Source organism: Podarcis erhardii (genome assembly GCF_964252035.2).
Source record: "Podarcis erhardii genome assembly, chromosome: 10".
NCBI lineage: Eukaryota > Metazoa > Chordata > Lepidosauria > Squamata > Lacertidae > Podarcis > Podarcis erhardii.
In genome coordinates, this window is record NC_138500.1 from 75,354,513 (window position 1) to 75,374,497 (window position 19,985).

At 45.4% G+C, this 19,985-nt stretch overlaps 1 protein-coding gene across 1 annotated transcript; it reads right to left on the reverse strand.

The window, feature by feature from the left end:
- Nucleotides 1–69: 69 nt before the first annotated feature.
- Nucleotides 70–15,020, reverse strand: OPTN (optineurin). The gene is made up of 14 exons (XM_081879153.1): nt 14,958–15,020; nt 14,177–14,353; nt 13,616–13,818; nt 12,487–12,651; nt 11,959–12,035; nt 11,670–11,804; nt 10,073–10,154; nt 9,269–9,384; nt 8,971–9,123; nt 8,277–8,370; nt 7,391–7,549; nt 6,005–6,135; nt 5,730–5,797; nt 70–1,280 (listed from the first exon to the last, which is right to left on the reverse strand). Exons 2-14 carry the CDS (start codon nt 14,340–14,342, stop codon nt 1,156–1,158), a joined length of 1,674 nt encoding a protein of 557 aa, XP_081735279.1. The 5' UTR covers nt 14,343–14,353; nt 14,958–15,020; the 3' UTR covers nt 70–1,155.
- Between the last annotated feature and the right edge of the window lie 4,965 nt (nt 15,021–19,985).

Sequence of the window (19,985 nt, forward strand, 5' to 3'; positions counted from 1 at the left end):
TCTTCCGAGTCTCTTGCATCAATGTTCCTGCTGGCAAATGTAATGGAAAAACCCCCCATACAAACCAGCTTTTGCAACGTAATTTTATTTTTGATGGATTGCTGTTAATTATGAGAACTAATTGAGTATCTCTTCTTCAAGCATAAAATTGCCTCTTTTTCAAAGTTAGGTGAATTTAAAAAAAACATTTATTTTTATATTAAACCAGGTTTATCAACATACCAACATGACAATGTTTTTAGGACCAATTAATCTTAGTCTATAGTTTAAAAGAGCAATTGTATCATTAAGGTGCCTTTGAAGGGACTACAGGATTTCCTCTTCAAGTATTCAGTTACTAAAATATACTGTATTATTAAACCCACAATTTAGTTTCCCCCGAATAGAATTAAGTGAAACGGCAAATGAAGTCAGATGCACTTTTGCCTCCTTGATACTTCCTAACACAGTTCTCAATTCCATTCCAAAGCTACACAGGCCATCGCCTTTATCCTCTTGAAAAGTGCTGGGCATGTGCTGCCTAGGGGCCAGACCGAGAACAGCCACATTTGAGCATATAGCAAGCATGAGTTTTATAAATGGGACCTTCATAGCCTCTGAACTCAAGAACCAAGTTCTCTAGACCCATCTTTCTTCCCAACTGTGAGAAGAAAAACCCATCACTTTCATCCACATTCTGTATGTATATAAGCACAGATATGTATAGGCAGAGAACATGGACTCTCATGAAGCACCTGAGCTCATGCAGGCAGACAAACAGCTGCACAGGCTCAGTTGCACTTGCAGATGCCCAGAAGACTGCTAAAATGGGCACACACACATGTTCACGCACATACATAAATGCACATCCTTTCGATTCTCAAACAATAAAACTACCCAAAGGAGTTTATATTCTACCTCTTACAAATATTTTAGTTCAAATAATCATTACGGTGTTGGCATCCTCAGCTTTAGCCAGCTTAGAAAAAAAGAGGCTAACTGGCTTTTTAAAGGGGGAAACCATTTCCCCCACAAGACATAAAATGAAAACCTAAAAATTCCTGTTGAAATAAATAGAAAAAAGACTATTAAATTTCAAAAATCAGGCTCTTTGCTAAGGACATATTCTGTTTAAAAAGTGCATTTCTCATCTTTGAGAATTTTTGAGGCCAGTGCTTAGATGATACAGTCCATGACATGAATCTGAAGTGTGTCCATATCAGGAAGAATCATTCCACACTTCGGACAAGAATGTATTTGGACACTCCTTTGCTGCTGCTGCCAAACCGGATCTTCTGTTTCTGCAGAGACAAATTTCATTTTTGAGAATGAAAGGAAGAGATATAATATTAACAAACATTAAGATGGTCAGGTCCTCTTGTTGAAAAGTCAGTGTTGCTCATCTTTTTGCACTTGTGGGCACATAGGGAATTTTGAGAGAGCTGTGGGCACCAACCCCTCAGGTAACTTTTCTCCTCTCTCCCGCAAGTCACTTCCACAGAAAGAATGAGAGAACACACACACACTTTGCTTTTTCCCACTGGGTCTCAGTAAAAGTCAGATCCAATAGAATTGAAATGGATCCTCTTGAACTTGCATGATTTTACATCATATCTCCCCCGCCAAAAAAAAACTACCACAATAACAGTGACCTATGGCATGAGTCCTCATGATTCCCCCCCCCCCCGACAATAAAGCAACCAACAAATTGCAGAAGACATTTATAAGTGGGTTCCCAGGTGGATTTCAAAGCCAATCCCTATGCCCTTGGAGTTCTGGAGACAGTTCCTAAGAGAAAATGTGGGCCACCAAACAACTGTAGCTCCCTTAACAAACTACAGTTCCCAGGATCCTTGGGGGGGAGGGAGCCCATAACTGCTTAGAGTTGTATGATACTACTTTAAATGCATAGTGCAGATGGGACTCAAATGCTGTACCATACAAAAGTCCTTGCGTATGTATTTTGAAGCCACACAGCCCAGGAGTAGATTTATCTCTTAAACCGGGCTTCCTCAAACTCGGCCCTTCAGATGTTTTGACCACTGGTCCTGCTAGCTAGGGATCATGGGAGTTGTAGGCCAAAAACATCTGGAGGGCCGAGGTTAAGGAAGCCTGTCTTAAACTGTTGTGTGAGAACTGGACTTATGGGAATCTCAACAGATATGCGACACGAGGAACTATTTTTTGGATGTGTCTAATAATCCACATGGTAGTCCTCTGACCTCCTGCAAGGAGCATAGTCAATGAGCAATTACAGTCTATCCACAGCTGCTGGAATAGATAGGTTTGCAAAAAGTAAGTTCTGATGGCAAAAATCTGAGGGTGGCATTCAATTGAGTTTTACCCAGAGGTTATCCACTGAAGTTAATGAACCTAAATAATTATTAATAATAATATATTATTTATACCCCACCCATCTGGCTGGGTTTGCCCAGCCACTCTGGGCAGCTTCCAACAGAATATTAAAATACAATAGTCTATTAAACATTAAAAACTTCCCTAAACAAGGCTGCCTTCAGATGTCTTCTAAAAGTCTGGTAGTTTTTTCCCTCTTTGACATCTAGTGGGAGGGCGTTCCACAGGGCGGGAGCCACTACCAAAAAGGCCCTCTGCCTGGTTCCCTGTAACTTGGCTTCTCACAGTGAGGGAACCACCAGAAGGCCCTCAGCGCTGGACCTCAGTGTCCGGGCTGAACGATGGGAGTGGAGACGCTCCTTCAGGTATACTGGACCGAGGCCGTTTAAAAAGGTCAACACCAGCACTTTGAATTGTACTCGGAAACATACTGGGAGCCAATGTAGATCTTTCAAGACTGGTGATATGTGGTCTTGGCGGCCGCTCCCAGTCACCAATTTAGCTGCTGCATTCTGGATTAATTGCAGTTTCCGGGTCACCTTGAAAGGTAGCCCCACGTAGAGCGCATTGCAGTAGTCCAAGCGGGAGATAACCAGAGCATGCACCACTCTGGTGAGACAGTCCGCGGGCAGGTAGGGTCTTAGCCTGAGTACAAGGTGGAGCTGGTAGATAGCTGCCCTGGACACAGAATTAACCTGTGCCTCCATGGACAACTGTGAGTCCAAAATGACTCCCAGGCTGCGCACCTGGTCCTTCAGGGGCACAGCTACCCCATTCAGGACCAGGGAATCCCCCACACCCGCCCGCCCCCTGTCCCCCCCCCAACAGTACTTATGTCTTGTCAGGATTCAACCTCAATCTGTTAGCCGCCATCCATCCTCCAACCGCCTCCAGGCACTCACACAGGACCTTCACTGCCTTCACTGGTTCTGATTTAAAGGAGAGGTAGAGCTGGGTGTCATCTGCATACTGATGAACACCCAGCCCAAACCCCCTGATGATCTCTCCCAGCGGCTGCATGTAGATGTTGAAAAGCATGGGGAAGAGGACAGAACCCTGAGGCACCCCACAAGTGAGAGCCCAGGGGTCTGAACACTCATCCTCCACCACCACTTTCTGAACACGGCCCAGGAGGAAGGAGCGGAACCACTATATAACAGTGCCCCCAGCTCCCAACCCCTATAGTCGGTCTAGAAGGATGTTATGGTCGATGGTGTCAAAAGCTGCTGAAAGATCCAGCAGAACTAGGAAACAGCTCTCACCTTTGTCCCTAGCTCGCCGGAGATCATCGACCAGCACGACCAAGGCAGTTTCAGTCCCATGATGAGGCCTGAATCCTGACTGGAAGGGATCCAAATGGTCCACTTCTTCCAGGTGTGCCTGGAGTTGTTCAGCAACCACCCGCTCAATCACCTTGCCCAAGAATGGTGGATTTGAGACTGGGCGATAGTTGGCCATATTGGCCGGGTCTAAATATGTTTTTTTAAGAAGTGGTTTAATGACCGCCTCTTTCAGCGGGTCTGGGAAGGCTCCCTCACAGAGGGATGCATTCACCACCCCGCAGATCCCACTGCTCAGCCCTTCCCAGCTCGCTTTTATCAGCCAGGATGGGCAAGGAACAAGGAGACAGGTGGTTTCACTCGTCCAAGCAGCCTGTCCACATCCTCGGAGGTAACAGATTGGAATTGATCCCATGTAACAAGACTAAACAAGACTAAACTCTCTCGCTCTGGTCCTGCTCCCACGGTGGAGTCTACCTCCTTCTGAATCTGAGCGACTTTATCTGCAAAAAACTTTGCAAAAGCATTGCAGGAGATCTTGGGTCCCTACCAGGCTCTGGTGACTCAGGTGGTTCCGACAGATTGCGAACCACCTGAAAAACTCTCCTGCTGCTGTTTTCTGCAGATGCAATAGAGGCGGTGAAGGCGGCCCTCTTCGCCATCGCCATTGCCACTTGGTAGGCTCGACGTTGAGCTCTAGCCCGTGTCCGGTCTGATTCAGAATGAGTTTTCCGCCACCGGCGCTCTAGCTGTCTCAACAATTGTTTCATCGCCCTCAGCTCCAGGTAAAACCACAGGGCTGTCTGGGTTCCATGCAATCGGAGAGGGTGCTTCGGAGCCAGACAGTCGATAGCCCTGTTAACTCCGCATTCCAGCGGGCCACCAGGGAATCAGCTGAAAGGCCATCAACATGGGAGAAAACATCCCTTACCACTCTCTGGAAACCATTTGGATCCATTAAGTGGCGGGGGCAGACCATCCGAATTGGTCCCACCTCCCTGCAGAGGGGAAGGGTCGCGGAGAAGTCCAGTTGTACCAGGAAGTGATCTGACCATGGCACTTATTTTGTTTCACTTTTACTTAGTGTCAGATCACCCACATCCATAGAGGTGAACACCAGGTCCAAGGCATGTCCGCGGCTATGAGTTGGGCCAGACTTATTCAGGGACAGCCCCATGGAGGCCATGCTTTCCATGAAGTCCCAAGCAGCCCCTTGTAAGGTTATGTTGGTGTGGATGTTAAAATCCCCTAGGACAACCAAACTAGATGTCTCCAGGAGAACATCTGCCACGACCTGAAGCAGCTTGGGCAGGGAATCCTTGGTGCAGCAGGGAGGCTGGTACACCAAAAGGAATCCTTTATTGCCCCTATTGCCCAGCTTCCAAAACATGTGCTCAGAGAACTGGGTCTTCCCAATAGGATGCCTGATGCAAGCTAATGACTTCCTAAAAATCACTGCAACCCCCCCTTCCCTGCCCACAAGGCCTGGGTTGCTGGGCATAAGAGAAACCTGGTGGACAAGCAGCGGCAAGGACAGGCCCATCTGCTTCATCCAACCAAGTCTCTGTTACACATGCCAGGTCAAGTCCTCCATCCATGATCAAGTCATGGATGGCAGTGGTCTTGTGAATCATTGACCTGGCATTGCACAGCAGCACCTTCAGGTCATGTGGGTCTCCCTTGCTGATTCCAGTATCTGTCCGGTCAAGACCAGACCCAGAGGTATAGTCCTCAAATAACAACTAAACCTGCCTCCTCGGTAATGAAATGGTCTGGTCACAGTCCTTTATTTCAATGGGTCTACTACTTGGAGTAATCCCTGGAAAAGACCCTGATGTTGGGAAAGATTGAGGGCACAAGGGGAAGGGGATGATAGAGGACCAGATGGTTGGACCGTGTTCTTGAAGCTACTAATGTAAGTTTGACCAAACTGTGGGAGGCAGTGGAAGACAGGAGTGCCTGGCGTGCTCTGGTCCAGGGGGTCACGAAGAGTCGGACACAACTAAACAACAACAACAACTTGGAGTAAAAGTTATTTGGATGCCACCCTGAGTTGGCTGTGTGAACCAAGAGCTGTGGTGTTGCAAATTTCTCAGTTTGCCCTTTTAATTTTACCTCCTTGAGAAAAATGGCCTTGATCTGATGGGAGTCTGTGCCGAGTTTGCATTTCTGCCAGCATATTCCTAGAGAGAGAAAAAAAGAGATTGCTAATGCCTTACCCTCATTTTTATGCCCCCCCCCAATCAGCATGGCAGTGAAGAACTGAAAATAGAGAGAAAAGATGCAGCCCAATAAACTTATTTTTTTAAAAATAGTCCCACTGTTCTCTCCTCTCACAAAATATTGAAAACGTTTCAGTAGCTAAACATTTCCTCTGATCCATTTCTCACCTTCCGAGATCTTCATGGTCTTGCTTCTCTGTCAGCAAGTACGCTAGCTGGGCAGCCAATTGCTCCTTTTCCTCGTGGATCTTCTCCCGTGCTGCTCGTTCAGCGTGGAAGTCAGAACAATAGAGCTCCATCTAATCAGGGAACAAACAGGAATAAAGATCACAACGTGCTTTAAAAAGAGATAAATGAGTCAATCTGAGTTAATATGCTGCCCTAATCCTGTTCCAAATCAAGGGTGGCTGTACTAGCTAAAGGATCCTGCCTCACCGAGCTTCCTCAGCCATCATCCGCCATGAACCACCATTGGTAGCAACAGCTGCAGGTATGTTCTATGCTTATGATAATATTTTATTCTCTTGCTAGTTGTGCTAATATTTTATTCTCTTGCTAAGTATGCATTTTATATTCAACTTCCTCTAGTAATGTTTTCTCTTGAAATCTTTTAAGATAATATTTTAGTTTCTTGTTAATTATGTAGCCTTGAATGTATACTTGTCTGTCTTCAGTATTGTTTTATTTGATCCTTTAATCTAGGTTGTAAACTGGTTTGAGATTTTTTTCTTAAAAAATAAAGCAGTATAGAAATGAAAATTAACAACAGCAACAACTCATTTCTTTACACAATCAAGACTTCAGAATTTGGATTACAATCATAGCCGAAAGACTGAATAATCTTAGCACTAATCAGTTGGATTTATTAAAAAGCAGAAAATTGCAATCAACATCAAATGCCTAATTAATTGCATAAAAATATTACAGTCAAAACAAGAACAATAAGCAGTTATTTTCCCCAACGTGTAAAAAGCTTTTGACCATGTAAAATGGTATTTCTTATATAATACTCTTGAATCATTGCCTTGATAAGTATAATATAGGATCACAGTTTAAAAACTGGATTACTTTAATGTAGTACAAACCCTCAAACAACAGTCTATGTAAATGGCTCACTCTCCTCCCAATTTAATTTACAAAGTGATATACGCCAAGGGTGTCCATCCTTATGTACTGAATTATTTTGTTAAGTGGCACACATACACACATGCATATGAGTTTATATTAACATTTATTTATTTAAGCTTATCTATATATCTAAAGTTTCTAAGATCAATTCTTGTTTGCCTGTTATAATAAATAAAACTTTTTAAAGGGGAAAAAATAAATAATAATAATTTTATTATTTATACCCTGCCCATCTGGCTAGGTTTCCCCAGCCACTCTGGGCAGCTTACAAAATAAAGGGATTATCTTCAATGTTAGTCATACTTAAGAGTAGACCCGCTCAAATGAATGGGCTCAAGTATTTTAAGTCAATTGATTTCATTCTCTCTGCTTAAGAGTGGAGCAGGATTTCACCCAACCACCACATGACAGGTGTCCTTACCATACCTGAGCTCGGAGGATAGCCACAGTTTCCAGTTCTTCCTCCTGCCTGGCAATGGTCTGCTTCATTTCATCTATCTGGAACTGTTTGGCAGCTAGGGCTTCCTCTGCCATATCCAGTCTGTGAATGAGTTCCTCAGCTGTAGCCTTATTGACCCTTTTAGCCTGCAGCAGGTTTAATCAGGGCGGGGAACACAGTGCAATCAGAAACATCTTATGGCTTCTGGTGGCCTGGCAGTCTAAACCCGTGAATGAGCTGCATCGCAGTGCAAGCAGCTGCTCCCAATGCAAAAATCAGGAGGGGAAAACACTGTGGTCACAGCTTGGTTATGTGGGGCTCTGCATCCAGTTCTACTACTCCTGTCTGGAAAACAGTGTCCTAAAGAATGGAAAAGTATGGCTCCACCACTGTTGCAGGTGAAGGAGACCATGATCTCTCCTTAGGATGCCATCATCCTAAGTGCCGTCATCCCTCCCCATTTTCTGCTCCCATACCAATAAATGCTCTAAAGCATAAATGCACATGTCATAACCTACCTCTCCCACAGTTATCTTTTATCAATTGCACTTCTTCTTTAGTCTTCTTTCTTTTTTCTCTTCTACACTACTTAAATCAGGGAAGTCTTTATTAATGCTGTGCTAAACTTCAGTACTGTCTAATGTTGCTATTTTTAGTCATTTTTGCTGTTGCATTTTATTATTAAGAATACAAATGGAAGAAAGCACTTTGCGCAACACAGCTGGAACCAAGCAGAGCAACTGGGAGATATGGGCACCTCCTGCATGTTCTGACCCTATTGAACCCCGAAGGAACTTTCACAAAGGGGGTGGAAATGCTGTTCATTCCACTTCCTTACATAGCACTGGGACTATTCTTTAGAGCAAGGCTTACCTCTTTGTCTTTTAGTTCTTCAACTGTCTGCTTTGCTTTGGTCAGTTCAGGTACAAGCTTGCTATAAGCATCCTGCAATGTGTTAAATTTCTGTCTGTTGGAAGACAAGTACATATGAAAATAAGCAATTTTAGGAAGAAAGGCTTATTTGATGACCTTCTGCTTTGTTCACTTGTGTCCTTCAATGATTTCACAGTTCCTCAATAAAACAGAGATAATTTCTCGGTGTATTAAATTTCAACAACAAAATACATGTAGACTGTGTGGCAGCCTTAGGACCCTTTCACATATTGCACTTCAACAAACCGGGGCTTGTCACAGAATGTACACCAGGACAGGGATCTACAGCAAATCCTCTGACAAGTGTATCATTTTATCATATTCACATTTTCTCTACATATATTGGGGGAGAGGGGAGAGACTGAATGTATACTTGTAAAATGCAATGCAAGAAGAGGCCCTATACCTTTTCTTCAAACAATGAATAACCAAGGTAGGGCAATTTCAGTTGGAAACCTAATCAGCACCACGGGTTTCCCTAAAGAGAAGGATTTTTTTTTTGGTCAGATTCTTCTTTGAAAGCTCAGTTTAGCTGATCAGCAGTGACAATCATGGAGGCAGAAATAGAAGGCGTGCATCGCAGCCACATTTCGAGTCTCACTTTCTCAGCACCTGCTCCTGAGCCCATACTCACTGCTCTTCGTTTGCTCTGGCTTCCTCCAGCTTGATTTCTGACTGCATGCTCTCCACTTGAAGCTCCAGCTTCTTAATGGTGTACAGCAGCTGCTGCTTCTCATCCAGGTCTCCAGCACTTTCACCATGTTGCTGTCTCTCGAGAGCCTGGCACCTGGGAAGATCATGGGGGACTTCACCAAGGAGTGAATGGAGGGAGAGAAATGCTCTGCCAGAAACTGGTTGCACCCCTTGAGGGATGCTCTGCCTCAAGAAAATATAAGGGCCTGTTCTGATATGTAATTCAACAGCACTCTTACTTCTGTTGCAGCTTCTTCTGGATTATCTCAGCATCTTTTAATTTAGCATGTGTCTCCTGAAGTTCTTTGAACAGGGCAGACACTTGTAGGTTCAGAGTCTCTACTTCATCACCCACCTGCAAGAAACAGGCAAATCCACCTAAAAACACAGGTTGAGCCCCGCTATTATGCTTCTAGTTTTTTGCATAATTAGTCAGAAAAGCATGTCACTAGTAGCAGATTTGAGTTTAAATATTCTGAATATACACATAAGAAAGAGCCTCTTGTCTGCAGCAGAGGCAAGATAGGCACAAGAGCCATTTCTATAATGGGGCAAGCAGCTTCTGCAAAACCAATTTGCATTCCCAACTGTTTCTACCAAGCAAACAATTGTTCCTAGCTTGAGGGAAGATGAATCTCTTTGAGGAAGCCACACAGACCCTGAGCTGCAAGGCATCCACACCGACTCCCCTAACCTCCCTCATTTGGTGTCTACATGGGTAAGGCCAAACCATTGGTGAAATATAGGTGGTGTCACCTCCAGTTCAATGAGGCCATGGAACTCTGCCTGTCAAGTTTCCCAGAGGCAAGTTTACAGCATCACCCAGAATGTGTGAGATATTCTGAGACCCAATGGTCCAGATCAGCATTTGCATTAGTGGGCAGCTGCATGCAAATGAAGGCATGAGAAACTTTCGAAAGTTCACTCTGCCCATTGGGTGACGAGCCTTCTAGAGCCCATCCGTAGGAAGGACAAGTCTACCGAAAAGCTACCAACAAACAAGCATGACTGGCATGGTGCATTAATAGATGAGCCACACTTACGCTTTCTGCTCTCTCTTTTACTTCCTCCTCCTCAGGTTCCATCTGAGTGCCTTTCTCTGCAGTTTTATTTTCTAAGAGAAGTCTGTGAAACACAAGAATCCAATCCCAATTTAAACATATTAGTATGTAAGTCATATTGCTATAGATTTGATGGGAAAGGTCATGAGAACATGTGACAGTCAATGATATTTTCCAGAAGCCCTTCTCCACTCCTAAAGCAAGTGGGATTCATTGTGGAATCTGTTCACTGTCAACACAAGGATACAAGATTGCTGCATTTGGGGGAATGTGTAGGTAGCACAGGTCAAAACCACTCCAGCTACAGGGCATTCTCTCTTGTAGAGTAGAACAAACAGTTGCCAGTGAACTAAGAGGAATACAGTGGTACCTCTGGATGTGAATGGGATCCGTTCCGGAGCCCTGTTTGCATCCTGAAGCGTCATTTTGAGCGTCTGCGCATGCGTGAGTGGTGGAACCCGGAAGTAACGCGCTCCGTTACTTCCGGGTTGCCGCGGAGCGAAACCTGAAAACACTCAACCTGAAGCACATTTAACCTGAGGTATGACTGTAATTGTTTTTTCATGCTACTAAAACATTTAAAAGGTGTTTATTTTAAAAGGTTTTAAAACATTTAAAAGGTGTTTATAAATATATATATATATTTTTATACTATATATATATAGTAAGTAGTATAATGGGAGGTCCAAACCACTGAGCCTCTTGGGCTTGCTGATCAGAAGGTCGGCGGTTCAAATCCCTGCGACGGAGTGAGCTCCCGTCGCTCAGTCCCTGCTCCAGCCAACCTAGCTGTTCAAAAGCACAAAGTGCAAGTAGATAAATACCTTCTTGCTGGAAGGTAAACAGGATTTCCGTGTGCTGCTCTGGTTTCGCCAGAAGCGGCTTAGTTATGCTGGCCACATGACCCGGAAAAACTGTCTGCGGACAAACGTTGGCTCCCTTGGCCAGTAAAGTGAGATGAGCGCTGCAACCCCAGAGTCGTTCGCGACTGGACTTAACTGTCAGGGGTCCTTTACCTTTACCTTTTAAAGTAGTATAATGGTTAGAGTTTTGGAGTAGGACCTGGGAGACCAGGGTTCAAATCCCCACTCAGCCTTCATGAAACTCACTGGGTGACCTTGGGCCAACCACTGCGTTGTTGTGGAGATTAAATGAGGAGGGGGAGAACCATGTACACCCCACCTTGAGCTCCTTGGAGAAAAAGGCAGGATATAAATGCCATAAATATAAATATTAAAATCTCTAACACTTTAGATGCAACTTAGGTTATTAGGGGCTTACAAAAACAGCATTAATTGCCTTACAGTGTAGCTGAACAGATGACAGGGTCAACATGTGTGAAATGCTTAGGGGAAACACTCAGAAATACGATTTTAAGTTTAGGACTTAACAGCCTTGTTTGAGATCATATCTATACATCAAAACACTGAAAATGGATTGTATTCAACGTTAACAGTGCTTAGACCCATTGAAAATAATGGACATGACCACCTGAGGTCCATTAACTTCAATAGGTCTCCTCTGAGTATGACTAATGTTGGATTCAAGCCAATAATTATAAACTATAGATGGTTGCCACCTTTCCTTCTGCTCCTGGAGCTCCTTTTCCAAGGCTTCTCTCTTCTGGGTCTCGCTCCTGAGGCAATGAAGAAGCTGGCTGACAGTCAACTCTTCGGTTTCCAACTTTTTTTTTGCTTCATCCAGAGATCTGCTCCTGTTTTGACAAAATAGAAGAGAGCAGAGCAGAGCAGTAGCTGGAGTGCTGCACTTCACTCTTCTTCTTTTAAACCCCTTTCTCTAACAGAAGACCAGGAAGGGTAGCACAAATCAAAATCTACCATTAGGAGCAGCCCAGGAATTCTACTTACCCATAGGCAGCTGCATCCCTCATTGTTTTGCCACGAAGGTCTTGAATTTCTTTCACACCTCCATTTAATTCTCCTTCCTGTGGAAAATTGGAAGGGGAGAACATGACAACTCTGAATCTGACATGTTGCAGTTATGTGATGCATTGCATTAATCTTCCTCTAACATCATCTAAGAAAATACACACGGAAGACACTAGGTCAATAATAATATGAACCAACAAAGCCCAATCTACAACTCAGTTAAGCCAGAGTGCTGAGATTTCTAGACAGCGGTGCTGTCAGGGTAGGACTTTTGATTAAAAGCTCAGGGCCCCTGTCAGCTGATGAGCGGGATTCTCCCCCCTCCAACATCAGTGGGCTGACTTCCCACATTTTGAAATAATGAACATTACTACCAAAAGTCGGGGGGGGGGTACACCATAAGACTATGAAGCCCAGAGATTCCCCAACTGCACAACTGCTTCCAGACCAACCGACAGCACCTGCCATGCATTTTTTTCTCTGGGAGAAGGGACAGCTCTCGCTTACGTGCAACCTGATCTCCACAAATGAGTCATCAGCTCCAGTGTTGAGCTTAAGCTGCAGCTCTGAAATGATGGCAACCAGATCGGCCTTCTCAGCCTGCAGCTTCACCACTTGCATCCTCAGCTGCTCCAGCTCCTGGGCCATCTCCTTTTGGGAAACCGTGCATCCCTAGGAGAAGCCGTTTAGACGGAGAGGGTTAGAGAAGGAGAGTGTGAAGGACGTGCCACATATTAACTAGGCCCTTTTAAAATGTGGTTCTTTTGGGGGGGGGGTTGTTATTGGGTTGTTGTTTTTCTTTTGATTATATATATTGTTGTTTTTCTTTTCATTATATATATTGTGGTTTTATATTTTGATTTTGTTCTGTGAGCTGCCCTGAGACCACCGGGTATAGGGCACTATATAAATGCAATAAATAATAACAACAAGAATAACTGAGTTCATCTAAGCCCAAGCTCTCTGCCCCTGCCGCCTTATTTATTTGTATTAAAATTTCTATTCCAGCCATCTAGTGCCTATGTGTTTATCTTCCCCCTTTATAATATTGCAGATTGTAAATCTTATTGTTTTATTCCTTTGATCTGTTTTAAACTTTTGGCATATACAGTTGTACCTTGGTTCTCAAATGCCTTGGTGCTCGTACGTTTTGGCTCCTGAACACTGAAAACCCGGAAGTAAGTGTTCCAGTTTACGACTTTTTTTCAGAAGCTGAACGTCCGATGCAGCTTCCAGTTGAGTGCAGGAAGCTCCTGCAGCCAATTGGAAGCTGCGCCTTGGCTTCTGAATGTTTCAGAAGTCAAACAGACTTCCAGAACGGATTACGTTCAAGAACCAAGGTACAACTGTGTGTGTGCATATATATATATATGTGTGTGTGTGTGTGTGTGTGTGTGTGTGTTTACACACACACCCACCAAAACTGCAAGTCATTTCGAAGCATTTTATGTAGTTAGTGACAAATCAATGTAATAAAGAATATGAACTGCACTTACTACTGCAGCCTTGGACAGTTAGCTATTCACAGTCTCTGCTGTTGTTGTTGTTTGTCCGGCAATAAAAAAAAGTTTCTCTAGCTGTGCCAGTTTTTATAGCTGTGCCCCATGCATGCACACACACTCATGGTTTTATTTACCTTTGTGGACCCTTCCTCTCTCTCTTCCAGAGTCTGGAGTTGCTCTTTCAGGGCTTCATTCTCTACACATTTGGTTGCCAAGCACTGCCTGGCTTCCTTGAATTTAGTTTCATAGAACTCCCGCTCTTCTTTCAGCTTCTCTCTCCATGTGGAAAGCTCCTCAAAGCGATCCTTCATAGCTTGATTACGCTGCCTCATGGCTTCTGTTGGGACATGCCAAAATAGTGCATTAGCATGTATCAATATACTCTCCCTCCCCAAACCAGAACCTGGATATAGGCAAAATTCACTGAAGAGGGCAGGGCTCGCCCGAGACACTTTGCCACCTGAGGCAAAACACAAACGGGCTCCCCCTCTCCCCACCAGGGAAGCGGGAGAGGGTGAAGATCTACATCAGGAACAAGTGGGGAATGAAGCTCTACATCGGGATCTGCTGCCCCACGCAGCACTCAGTCAGAGGGCAACTGGCTCAAGCAAGCCGAGCATTGAAGGCCAAACAAGTTTACTTCAAGGCCATCTCCGTGAAGCCATGTGGAAGTGCATGCAATGTCAGTTGTTCACCTTTAAGCTCATTGTTCTCGGTAATGAGCTCTTTCATCTGCTGGACCATCTCCTCAACCGTGGATGTGCCGAGTGGGGGAGGCGGCACGCTTGGATGCCCATTTTCCACCTCAGTCTTGCTACACTGCCCATTACCAGCCAGACAATTTAATGGCTTCTTGGACATTGCTACAGTTACTTTGCAGAGAAAGAAAAAATAGATAATTACAGTATAATAATACACCTTCCATTGGGCTGTGGTTTATATACACGAGGAGTTATTTGGGCTATGAAATTTTGATGAATGAAAACATTGTACTAATTAGTACACATAGTTCTCATCAGCCCTTCTGTAGACCTTGGTCAGAAGGATGTTCAGAAGTTTCTGGGCGGGGGGGGGGGCAAGGGGAGGGGGGCAGAGCAGGATCACCCCGACTGCCCATGCCCCACCAAGGCTGCCTACTGGGGGGGTTGGGACTGCAGCTGGGAGCCCTGAGGGGCGCAGGCTTTGCAACTGCAGGGAAGATTTCTCATCAAGGTTGGACACCCAGCCGCCGGAGAGGCACAGCCGGCAATGGAGTGTGCCTCCGGGGGTGATCTGGCTGGGGCGCGAGCCTGGCGACAGGACCCGGCGGGGCTGCAGGAGGGGCCAAGGGAGGCGCGCCAGACCCCCGTCGGGCTCCGCCTGGGCTTTCCCCCGGAGCCCGCCCTTCTCCCAATGCCCTCCCGGCCGCTCCCCGCGCGCCCCCGTCTCCCCGCCCCGCGCCGCGCCCGGCTCTGCCCCGGGGCTGGGCCCCCTCACCAGGCCGCGGCCCCGCCGCTCCTCGGGCCCGAGTTCCGCAGCTGCCGGCCCTCCTCCTCCTCGGGCGGCGACGCGGAAGAGGCGCTGGCGGGAGGCCGGCCTTGCCCCTCGGGCCGCTCAGCTGACGGGAGCGGCGGCGGCGGCGGCGGCTCCTGGCTGCGGCGGCTGGCGGGCCCTTCTCCTCCGCGCCCCGAGGGCGGCTCCGGTTCCAGGCCCCGCGCCGCGATCTTCCTTCGCCCCGAAGTGGCCGCGTTGCGCCTGCCCAGCGCCGCGCCCCGCTCGCTCTCCACTCCTAGCTCTCGACTGAGGGCTGGGAGTCGGGCTGCTGAAGGAGACCACATTTCGCACTGGCTGGGGAAGGCTTTTAAAAATGTGTAATGCTTTATTAGGTGTTTATATATGTTGGCATCCGCCCAGACTATGGCACCCTGAGGTCCTTGGAAGGAAGGTGGGATACAAATGCCTAGAATAAACGGGCAAAGGGGCCCTTAATTTGAGCGCTCTGCAAAGCAATAGGCACCGCTTCCCCTCCTGGTACCCTTCAGCCAAGACAGCCTCCGATGAGGCCAGAGCAGGGGGGAGATGAGAAAAAGTTGTTGTTTAGTCCTGTCAGACTCTTCATGACCCCAACTAAGCCTATTTGGTCTCTCTTGTTAGGGGTCCTGCTTTCCTTCAAGCCTTTGCAATGCAAAACTGTTTTCCTCTCTGTTTTCCTCTTGAGGTTATGCAGCCATTTCTCTGGTGGCTTCTGTGATTTCAGCAGGCATCGCTCCATTGTCAAGCCTACATTTTAAACAGTAAAAACATGCTGTTAAAAAAGAAATCAGAAACTAATTTTGTGGCAAGTGCTTCATCCAACATCATGCCACATGCAGCCCCAGCTGGAAGGGATGTCTAGCCTTATACTTGGGCAGATTTAGCTCTGCATCTGTGTTGGCCTCCACCAACCGTGTTTTGGACCACAACGCCCATCCGTCTCGGCCACTAGTCCATAAGACTGGAGGGCAGCAGGTTGGTGAAGGCAGAGCTGTGTGATTAGTAGCTCTGTTCTTCTATTAAAATGGAACAATCTGTTAGGAATCATATAACATGGAGGATGTTTCCTTGCTGCAAACTGAATGTCATCCAGCTTACACAATTCCTTCCAGCTCTGCAGTGCTTTGTTTGAGACAGGGAGCTGTCACACACTTTTTGGGAGCCTTTACTTAAGGCCATTATTTATCTCAGCTGCAGTCTTCCTCTGCTACTTCTACTTTTTGGTCCAGTGCCATGACCTCTAATCGTCAACATCAGTGCTGCAGTAAATTGCAAATTAGTTTTAACAATTTCTGAGAAATGCATTGCTTTTCTAGCAGCCTATATAAAGAGCAGATAGGGAACTGCAGAGAAACGGGCACAGTTAAATATCTTTGCCTTCTTGTCAAGATAAGAGTATGCTATGCATTCAGACTGTCTGAGCTTTTCTCCCAAGCAGCAGGGAACTTAAAGCACCATGAAGAGCAGACCCTTCCAAATTTAAGTATAATTTTGAAAGTTGGGTGCTTTTCCCAGCAGTACCACAGAATGAATGTCACCACATCATATGGAGTGGTGGCATAATTAATGCATTTTTAAAAATCATTGTCAACTGCTGTTCAGCTAGTGGAATGAGCTAGGACCTATTCTTTGTTTTTTAAAGGACAAGTCTAAATGTTAGGAATTTTTTAAAAAAGATATATCTGTTCATTGCCCATGGGGAAGGACCATAGCTCAGAATCCCAAGACTGGCATAAGTACAAAAACACTTTAGGGGGGAGAATCTGGGAGTGGGGACAGGACTCAAAAACAGCCTGGTGATGACTGAGCATGCTCAGTGCTAATGGAATGCTGAATGAATGTTGGGGATGGCAATAAGCCACAAGGAAGAGGAAAAAGACTGGAGAAAGGTATGGCTCTTGGGCCAGAATCTTGAATAGGGTCACTTCCAAACTAGCCTGTTTATTGAGGATTCATCCTGATATATTTACACAAAGTTTGTGGGAAGGTTCAAAAATGCTGGCTGTTTATTGAGCATTCCTTCCTAATAATTTGTTATTCTACTTTAAACTCTGCAATCTCAATTTGCCAAGATGTGATTGAATCCCACCTGCCAAATAACACCAGTCTGGAAATGCCTGATGAGCACTTCAGCTGCAGCATTTTCCTGCAGGGCACTGTGCTTTCCCATTTATTTTTGCCTAGAAGAATAGACACTGTACTCTGTTTGCTTACATCACTGCAGGAGAGGCTCTTGTAAAATAAAGGAATACAGCAGTTGCTGTTGATTGCATGTACATTAGCCAGTGATCCTTATTGAGCTGATAACTACACAAATTTTTACTTCTTTTTTTAAAAAAGAAATAATCAGCAGAGTGTTGGAGGCTATGTCTCAACATTCAGGCAGTACATGAAGGCTGCCAATGAGCATCCAGTCTGTTTGCAAATGACCCATTTCATTTGTCTTCAAATGGTAAGGCAAATTAGTATTCTGTGAAAATAAGGAAAACGGAGGGAGGCCTGATTAGCTTGTGTGCAGAAGGTAGCAGACTCCATCCCAGGAATAGCATCATATGCAAAATATTTCAATTATCATGACAATTAAAGAACTTCAAGTCATGTTTGCATGTCTCCAGCAGATGGCACTGATAATCTAGCTAGATCAAGCAGGCAAGTTGGATTACACAGGTTGATAATACAGTCATACCTCGGGATAAATACGCTTCAGGTTGAGCGCTTTCAGGTTGTGCTCCGCGGCGACCCGGAAGTAATGGAGCACCTTACTTCCAGGGTTCGCCGCTTGCCCATGCGCAGACGCTCAAAATGACATCACGCGCATGCGCGGAAGCGGCGAAACGAGGCACATGCGGACACGCTGTTGTGTCTTATGTTCTGTTCGGGATGCGAACGGGGCTCTGGAACGGATCCCGTTCACATCCTGTGGTACCACTGTATTGAATGTACAGTGGTACCTTGGTTTACGAACTTAATCCATTCCGGAAGTCTGTTCTTAAACCAAAGTGTTCTTAAACCAAGGTGTCCTTTCCCATAGCAGTGGGGGAGTCAATTTACAAATGGAACACACTCAACAGGAAGCAAAACTTTCTTATTCCAAGGCAAAATTCACAAACCAAATCACCTACTTCTGGGTTTGCAGTGTTCTTAATCCAAGTTGTTCATAAACTAAGCTGTTCTTAAACCAAGGTACCACTGTATCAAGATGACTTGTTCAAGGCTGTTCAAAACGTTTGGAGGGCACCAGACTGGCAAAGGCTGCATTAGACAATATAGATCAGCTGGAGCAGTTGCCATCATTAAGTTAATATACTTTATGTGTGTTGGTCCCAGCAGAATTTCCCAGCCAAATCTACAGTTTGCTCTATTAGATACAGTATATAATGCCCTTCCAGGTTCTCCCTAATGGGGCAAATTCAATGGGAAAACTGTTCTCTAGATCTCATCTGAATTGCCCACTTCCATGGCTGCTATTTCTGAACATTCAAAGAAATGATCTTAGCACAGATCTCAGTTTTCTGTTAAGACCCTTGGATGTGTGAAAATTCTCTAAATTGAACAGTCCAAGCTAAGGAACAAACAACCCATATAGTGAGAGGTATGTGACAGGCTAGACTGTAATCTAAACAGCAGCAACAACTTTAAAACCGAAGCTTATGAGGAACTGTTGAGAGAATTTGATATGTTTAGCCTGGCAAACAGGAAACAGAGGAGATCTGATAGCCATTATCAAGTATCTCAAGCGCTGTCACGTGGAGGATGGAGCAGGCTAGTTTTCTCCTGCTCTGGAAGGGAGGATTTGAACCATTGGCTTCAAGTTGCAGGAAGGGAGATTCCGACTAGACATATGAAAAAAACTTTCTGACAGACCTGTTCCTCAATGGAACAGTCTCCCTCGGGAGATGGTGGACTCTCCTTCCTTGGAGGTGTTTAAGCAGAGATTGGATGGCCATCTGTCATGGATGATCTAGATGAGATTCCTGAATTGCAGGGGGTTGGACTAGATGACCCTTGGGGTTCCCTCCATCTCTACAGCTTTACAATTTTCCAATTCTAAAACATCTAATTGGTGAGACTCTGGCTTTGATCAGAGCAGTGGTGCTGAAGGAGAGGGCATTCTGCATTCTTTCCCACTTTTTAAGGTTACTTCCACCCTAAGCTGCTATTTATTAAGCCTGTTGGGCAGGAAATACATGCATGATATGTACCCTAGTGGAGCTAATAGCCAGAGGGAGAGAGAAGGGGTCAGTTTAAATTAAGGGGGAAATGATTCAATCTTCCCCCACACAGCATAGCAGCTCCAATTAAAATCATCCCCCCTCCTCACTGACCCAGTGGTGCTTTAAAGTAAATCAAAACAACAACATAACGTGCATCTGATCACAGTTCTGTGTTGCGTGTTGTTTGACCCTCTTGGATACACACTTAAGAATAAATAAATATAGGAGAAACGGTTTGATGTTTGAAAGCAAGACTCAGTAAAACTAACATCAAAGAAGCCACGCAGGTTAAGCGAAGAAGACGAAAGAGCAAAGGCCGCTTTAGAGCCGCAGAGCCGTGATGCTGATGCTCCCTTTCTAGCTGCCCATTCCTGATGACAGCATGACGTGACCTAGTCAAAACTCATTCATCCTCCTGCAGATCAGAGGCAACACTTTTCACAACATCACTTTATGGTCCCTTATTCCTTTGATGCTTTCTCGAGTTTAGCTGGCAGATTCAGTTAAATGTGGTTTGCAGTTGTCTCCTTGTTTTGCCTCTTCCTATGCTTGGCCATTGAGAGCAGGCAATAAGTACTAAGGAGCAGCTGGCTATTGGAAGCATCAGGAACTTGAGTTGCCCCCAAGTGCCAGGGCTGGGGCTAGTTCTACCAGCAGAGTGTAGGCATGCGGGGGAGGGGGACAGAAAAAGTTTGGAATCTGGGTGGGATATGCAGTGGGGGAGGACTTTCGGGTACTGATGTTCCTTTGGGGTGATCAGTGCTTTTTTCTGCTCTCA